Here is an 8,107-nt window from a genome sequence, read left to right on the forward strand (position 1 = left end):
ACAACCCAAGAAATTCTCGCACAAAAACACGAAAGCAGCGAGATACACGATTGTGTTGGGAGTGAAGTGGTAGAGTTGTGCCCCAAAGAAATTCAGAAATCCCCGAAAGAAAGGGTGAGGAGGCAAGGAAAATCCACGGTCGACGTGGGTGGCAAGGAGAACGCGCTCACTCTCCCGAGGTTGCGGCTCGGATTCCTTCCCCGGAAGCCGCGCCAATCCATGGGGGATCAGTCCTCCGTCGGCTAGGTCGTCGAGGTCTTCTTGGTGGATCGCCGAGCTGATCTAGTCGCCCTGGATCCAGCCCTTTGGCAGGCCGGCTCGTGAGGAAGATCCACCCCGACTGGTCGCCTTCCCCTTCGCCTTTGCCGTCGCCTTCTTCGCTCGCTCCAGAGCCGTCGTCTTCTCCTTCCCCATCGTCGCCGGCGAGACGCGTACGGAGCGGCGGCGCTGGGGCGAGAGCGAGCGCGACGAAGAAGCCTGAAGAGGAGAAGAGGAAATGAGACCGCACTGTTCAAGAAACCCCGGTCCGGCGCCTTATATGAGGTCACTTCCGAGTGGCTGACTGGTAGGCCCGGACGATCCTTTCAAATCCTGTAACAATCGCGCACGAGATACGTGGCGAAAAAGGTGGCACAGAGATCGAGGCGGCTCCGCCCTATCCCATCTGATTATTGCGGCCTCCCCCGTCCCGCGCGCTTCCCAAAATTTGAATCCCGCGAAATCTGCGGGCAGCAGAACAACTTGTCGGACGGAAGATCTCCTCCACACCGTCACCGGAGCTTCTCAAGTAAAGAAACTCACTCGACAAAAAACCAAGAATGGATCAAGGCGACTGAAAAGGAAGTTGCTGTCATCACTCAGGTTCATTGATCCGAAACAAGATATGCTCATGGCATGAAAAATGAGTCGGAGAAGTTCTCAGCTCCTTCCCCACTCAAACCTCGATCCATTCGGGGGCTAATGATGAAGCTATGTACCTAGGGTAGGGTCATGGACCTGTCCTAACTGCCCTACCCAAGGACATCTCTAGAAGAAATCACCCTTCAATCGACTTGGAGGTGTTCCACTCGACAGACTCGAAGACACTCGACCAAGAAGCAATCACTCGACCAAGATCCAACCACTCGACGGCCAAGAGACCTAAAGTCACTCCACATGCTAACGGTCGGTCATTAAGTAGCTTTTATGGTCATCATAGCACTTTATTAGGGGCGTTACCAGTAACGCCCGACCTTAATGTATTTGAAACCCTGCATAACTGAGGGCCGGAGGGGTCTGGCGAACTCTATATAAGCCACCCCCCTCCTCAGTGTAAAGGGTTCACATCCCTGTAATTCATACACACATAATCCAGTCGACCGCCTCCGGGCTCCGAGACATAGGGCTATTACTTCCTCCGAGAAGGGCCTGAACTCGTAAACCTTGTGTGCCTACAACTACTCCATAGCTAAGATCTTGCCTCTCCATACCTACCCCCCTACATTACTGTCAGACTTAGAACCACGACAGCCGCCAGCAGCTGCCGCGCCCGCGCAGAGGGTTTTGACGGCGCCGTTGCTTACTCTCTGAACCGATCGAACACAGTCGGGGATTTTGGGTGATCTCGCCGAAGCAAGTCACACCTGCGACGGTGGATGTTACCATTCTAGATCAAGAGGATTGCAGAGCAACGTAGGATTTTTTTTGGGGGGGGGGCAAGAATCATTGGCTCTGATTACGAATTGTCACGCCCCGATCTGGATCGTGGGCGACCAGATTAGGCTAGGGAAATCAGGAAGTGGATGAGCGAGACTTGGAGAAGGTGGTGAGCACAAGAGTGAAGCGAGATGGGATTTCGGAATTCATCAATATAGTCTGTCCACACACACCCTAATGGGCTTAAGTATAGATGCAACACCCACGATCAGCTGGCCACGCACGCACGAATCTCTGGTCCCTGGGACCCACTTGCCAGTCACACGGTGGTGTCGAGCACTGCCGGTGTGACAAAGTGCCAAAAGGATTTCAAGCCTGAATTATTTTTGCTCGGCCATACTATTAAGAGAAAGGCATATTCCGAATTGCAATCTTGGATAGAAAGATTTGCATACTTCTCTCAATTTTCTTGCTTTTTGTATAACTGCCTTTGTAGATGTGCAAGCAAAGACAAACAAAAAAAATGCATGCAGTACAATTGTATGGGACGGTATGGGAAGTCCCCTCCATCAACAGATCGGGTCCGATACGGCTCAGCAGGTGACACATGTGTTTCTCCGGAGACGTCGAGCAATGCCTGTCGCCCTCAAGTGAAGCCGTCGGCGATGCATGCCGATGGATGCTACGCACGGCGTCTCATGCGGAGGGGTCAAGTCATGCCTGCTACCGGCCGGCACGCACGGTGGCTCTGGCGGAGGTGTCATGTTTAGCCTGTTGCTGCTGGATCGAAGGTGGTGCGATAGTGGCAGGAGGCAGGCGGTATGGGATTTCTTTGTCTTCCGGTATCTTCTCCGGAGGTATCCGGTTATCGAGGAGTCGGTAGCCGGATATGGGATGTAAGACTTCAATGACGAGTTTGTGCACTCCGGTGGAAACACAAGATCTATGACCTGGCTATGTCGATGTGTGCCTGCGTCGTGTCCTTACTGAAGATGGTGGATTGAAGCTTCACTTTAGGAATGAGAATACAGAGTTCAACCTTGGGTTGGACTCACCAACATCGACGCACGTGTGGCAATTTCTTTTTGAAGGCGTAGCCTAGAAATTGTATATTTTTCATTTTAATTTTGTCTTATATCATAGGGTTAGTTAGTGGCGGAGCCAACCTTTCAAAAAGGTCGGGCAAAGTCTATGCATGCATGGTGACGTTGCCAGTATTTGCACCAGAGCATCAGCAATTAGCATTACTAACCATGTTCTGGTAATATTATTTAATAGAGACTGGCCGGAGCAGCCCGGGCAGCCGCCCCAGGTTGCCGGGAGGTAGGGTTAATGTCTATCAGATGGAGCTACTGTCGCGAGGCATTCAGCCTCGAATTTTAATTTTGCCTTTTTTTCGGGTCTGGTGTTCGGCTGCTGATTTCTCATTTTTAATAATATATGGCTACGCGCATCAAGGCTTTCGAGAAAAAGAACATGTAGTACAATGGTACTGTTTTCGGTAAAAATGAAAAAGAAAGAGAGAAAACAGAAACTGCAAACGCCAATCTCACTTGTCTCATGCACGAAGGTTTCTACTGTATGCTCGTCCAACTTGATGAATCGGTACGTGTGACCGTGTCAGCGTTTAGTCAGTCACAAGGCAAGCCGCCAAAAGCATCAGACGCATACGCCAACAACGCACAGACACGAGTCGGAGATGCCCTCGGCAAGGCTGCGGTGCCGGTGCCGGTGCCGGTGCCGCGCAGCAAATAAAATTCGTTATCCCTGGTTCACATGCAGCCAAGCCGGCCAATGGCCTCCTCTCACTCTCACCCCCACCCCCACCCCCACCCCCCAGCTCTGAGCTCCCTCCAACTTCACATGATCTTCTAGTGTGATCTCACTCTCACACAGATTGACTTGCGCCCAGCCCCTGCCTCTCTGCTCTTGCTGTCCCAGCCAAGCCACTCACTCTCACATTTGCACATTCTCATGGCGGCAGCGGCGAACCAAGACAAGCAGCGGCGGCAGCTCATCCTTGCTCTCTTTCTCCTCGTCTTGGCCTCCCAGAGTTGGCGCTGCTGCTCTGCAGGTTACGGTAGTGGGCAGGAAGCTGATAGGGTGGTCTTCCTCCCCGGTCAGCCAAGGAGCCCGCAGGTCTCTCAGTTCGCCGGGCATGTCACCGTGAACAAGCGGAATGGGAGGGCGCTCTTCTACTGGTTCTTCGAGGCTCAGTCACAGCCCTCGCACAAACCTCTCCTGCTCTGGCTCAATGGAGGTTTCTTACTTTGCACTTATTCACTTGTCTGTTCTCTCTCTTTTATTTTACCTCACTTATTTCAGGAAATGTTTTGTAGAGATTATCTTGTGTTCCTCTCCTCGCGGTTCAGTAATAATTCGGTTGCTACTTGGGGTGAAAAATAAACAACTTTTTTGTTCCCTGCACATGCATGCAGGACCAGGCTGCTCATCAGTTGGATACGGAGCTGCTTCTGAGCTAGGACCTCTCAGGGTGAGAAGATTTGCAGCAGGGCTCGAGTTCAACAAGTTTGCATGGAACAAAGGTGTTGCAGCTTGCAAGCATTGCACTTGTGCTAACTTATTATGAATTTATGATTATCCCAACGGTTCTACCTACGTAAAAAAATCTGAATATTGGTATTGTTCTCGATTGACTCTTGCCAGAAGCCAACCTGCTCTTCGTGGAGTCCCCTGTTGGGGTTGGCTTCTCCTACACCAACACATCCTCTGACCTCACCAACCTCAATGATGATTTTGTAGGTAACTGAGTATTCTTTTCGGGAAGTGTGCTTGCTTTTCATAACTGTTTGAGGCGTTTTGAAATGTTCATCAATTTCCATTTTCTCTTTTGTATAGCTGAGGATACATATAATTTCCTGATTAATTGGTTCAAGAGGTTTCCGCAGTACAAGGACCGGGAATTCTATATCTCAGGAGAGAGCTATGCAGGTAAATGTTTACATCGACAAGACACTTGTTCTTCAGGCCTTGATTTCCAGAGTTGATCTTAGTAACCTGCAAACTTAATTTTTTCAATATAGTTGTCCTACATGTCTGACAAAGTCGTAAAAATAATAAGTCAATCTGGCCTTTCAAATTAGGTTCTTTACCAATTCCTATTTATTTTAGTGTAAACCATAAATCATTAAATTTAAAGGAATTGGGCAATAATTGATGTTAAAGCATAGATGGGAAATTTTGGTGAGAAAATTTTAAAATATTAATCCTGGCAAGTCATGATGCTCCTGTAGTTCAGAGGAAACTTAAAGGTGGGTAATATGCTCATCTCATTTTCCCCACCCATTCCTGCCTACCTTCTTTTTGGCCAATTTTAGTGTTCGTTTGATCCCCTTTTGTCGAATTTTGTGACTCATTTTCTACAACATATTATCAAACAAGCACACAACACGGTTCAGCAACCTCAGATTGGGCCTACATTGCTATGTGTCTTGTAACCTGGGAGAACAGAGGTTTACCATACCATGGAAACAAAGCAAAGTGAATAACATTTTGGTGGCATGGCCCTTTAGATTGGTTCCGGTATTCCTGACATGTCCAATGGTCATATTAGACTTCTGTGATATTTCAGACATGGTGGAGCAAGAGATGCGCTGCAATTCTATTTTTGTAGATCACTAGTGAAGAATTTTAAATTTTATACAGGTCATTATGTGCCACAACTAGCTGACCTTGTCTATGAGAGGAACAAAGACAAGAAGGCCAGCACATACATCAACTTTAAAGGGTTCATTGTGAGTATATAATTTGATAGCTTCTGTTGTTTATATTGCTGGTTCGGCCAGTGGCCTTGTTCATTCTTGTTTGAAAATGGGATTACATAATGTATTGTTTTTTATAGTTTATAACTTCGAAATAATTCATGTATTTCCTGGGATGATTTAGATGAAAAATATTGCATACTTATTTCTGTGAAAATTACAACAATCTTGGGATTTGTTAACCTTCCGATGAACTTCCATTTTTTTCTATAAATGTATATATTGCCTAGGTTTTCTGTGGATAGTTTGAAATTTTATAACATCATAACATTTATATTGGCCCAAATGTAGGTTGGAAATCCATTAACTGATGATTATTATGACTCGAAGGGACTGGCCGAATATGCTTGGAGCCATGCAGTTGTATCAGATGAAGTTTATGATCAGATAAAAAAGAATTGTGATTTTAGAGCCTCAAACTGGACCGATGATTGCAACAAAGCCATGAACACCATCTATGGACAGTACCAGTTGATCGACATATACAACATTTATGGGCCCAAGTGCAATCTTGGACAAACATCAGCAGCATCTGTTGTTGACAAAGCACTCAAATATAGTGACCATGTAAGGGACAGACAGTTTAAATTAGAACTTCTGCTTCTGAATTTCTAAGTATGTTAATTTCTTTGGCATGGTAGGAACCTTTCAGGAGGAGGATTAGGTTGTTCTCAGGATACGATGAGTGCTACTCATCTTATGCTCAGGAGTACTTCAATAAGGCAGATGTGCAAAGGGCACTTCATGCAAATGTCAATGGGATGTTGCCTGGGAAATGGCAAGTTTGCAGGTGATTTCTGCAGATCTTTCCATTTTTTACCTATGAAATTTTAATCTAGTAATTACAACACTGAGTTGAATTATATCATGGGACATAGTTTAAAATAAGCGTTGCAATGTTAATATAGTTTTGATGTGATTCTACTTTGTGTCATTAACATTCTATCCAGGGACTCCAAACGAATGTCAAATGGACAACTGCCGACTCAAATTTGGAAAATGCTCCAAAGAGATAATTTTACACGTGGAGAAGAAATTGAATTTGACTTATTTCCATTTTCATTTACCATGCAGTGACTCCATTCTGAAGTCGTACAACTTTTCGGTACTTTCCATTCTACCAATATACTCCAAGCTCATCAAAGCAGGACTGAGAGTCTGGCTCTACAGGTGTATTTCTGCACCTTGTACCCTACCACCATGTGTCAGTTCTCATATGCATTAAAAGTAGACACTGTTTGTTACTTCCATGTACTGATATTATCCTCCCAAATTACTTTCTGTAAGACGGTAACCTTAAAACACAATTTTGCTGTTCTCTGATGGCTTAAAAATCTTAGAATAGATGTTCTTTTCATTGGCATGTTAGAATAGGTGCTATGTTGGTGTTCCGCAATCGGCAGTGACCTATAATTTTGTGCATGCAGTGGAGATGCGGATGGCAGGGTCCCAGTGATCGGGTCACGATATTGTGTGGAAGCACTTGGCTTGCCTATCAAGTCACAGTGGCAACCATGGTACCTGAACAAACAGGTCAGAAATTCTGAACAATCAAGTGAACATTCTCTGGGGCTACAATGATACTGCTAGTTAAGTTAGTTTCTGAATGCAATCTAGACTCCACTGGCCCTGACGAGAGAGACATTTGCACTGTAGGTTGCTGGAAGATTTGTGGAGTACCATGGTATGACCATGGTGACAATAAGAGGGGCTGGCCACTTGGTACCCCTCAACAAGCCCACAGAAGGGATAGCGCTGATCGACACATTCCTTCTTGGTAAACAGCTTCCTACACACCGATGATGGTTAAATTTGGGATCAGGTGAAATCTACCTATGACCCAAAATGAGTTCAAGGAGAGTTTATGTAGGAAGCATAACATAATGCATAATTTCTTCAAACATGGTAATGTTCTGAATTTTGGGGCTGATCCTTTCCGTGGATGAATCTGTCTTAAAAAAATGTTGATGTCCCATTTAGAGGTGCTTGGTAAATTTTTCATTGATCAGCTGGACATGTATTGATCAAATTGAGCTAGCGTTCAAGAAATGACAGGTGGCACATGCTAATCTTTTTTAACAGTCAAGGCTTAAAAGTTATCTTCTCACTAAACATATAAATATATATTTAAAGGTTTAAATGGAAGGAGGAATCGAACTCAGGTCGGGTAATATAGAATTAAGGGCATTTTTTAAAAATTCCAGTGGAATTTCTCGGAATCACTAGAATTCGAGTGGCATTTATAGTCTGCAGTGCCATTTTTCAAAGTTTGGAAATTGCAGTGGCGTTTCTCAGAATCGCCAGAATTCGAGTGGCATTTATCAAATTAACCCTAAAATTATGGAGGAATCGAACTCAGGTATGCTAGTTGCTAGCAGGCACTAGGAACCAATGAGCCAACACATGCTTGGTGCTATAAGATTAGATCTTGATTTACTTAGGGAAAAAATGCGGTCCTTTTCTCACTATTTTTTATCTGTTCGTTTTTCGTTTCTTTTCCATTTTTTTGTTTTTCCTTTTTGCTTCTTTTTTCTTTTTGACAAAAATGCTATGGTTTTTAAGTATTTGTAAAAAAATACAAAAGATGTTAGCTTTTTCTAATTTTGTTCAAAAATACAAATATTTGCATTTTAATTTTTTTAACAGAAATTTAAAGAAAAAATGCATCTTTTAAAATTGCTCAGAATGTC

At 44.8% G+C, this 8,107-nt stretch overlaps 1 protein-coding gene across 1 annotated transcript; it reads left to right on the top strand.

The window, feature by feature from the left end:
• The first annotated feature begins 3,461 nt into the window (after positions 1-3,461).
• LOC123060910 (serine carboxypeptidase-like 26) lies at positions 3,462-7,496 on the top strand. The gene is made up of 10 exons (XM_044483780.1): positions 3,462-3,895; positions 4,074-4,181; positions 4,303-4,398; positions 4,495-4,587; positions 5,302-5,390; positions 5,709-5,984; positions 6,059-6,207; positions 6,492-6,587; positions 6,845-6,950; positions 7,074-7,496. The coding sequence occupies exons 1-10, from the start codon at positions 3,610-3,612 to the stop codon at positions 7,218-7,220; spliced, it is 1,446 nt and encodes a 481-aa protein (XP_044339715.1). The 5' UTR covers positions 3,462-3,609; the 3' UTR covers positions 7,221-7,496.
• The last annotated feature ends 611 nt before the right edge of the window (positions 7,497-8,107 follow it).

The sequence above is a fragment of the Triticum aestivum genome, chromosome 3A (genome assembly GCF_018294505.1).
Source record: "Triticum aestivum cultivar Chinese Spring chromosome 3A, IWGSC CS RefSeq v2.1, whole genome shotgun sequence".
Lineage (NCBI taxonomy): Eukaryota > Viridiplantae > Streptophyta > Magnoliopsida > Poales > Poaceae > Triticum > Triticum aestivum.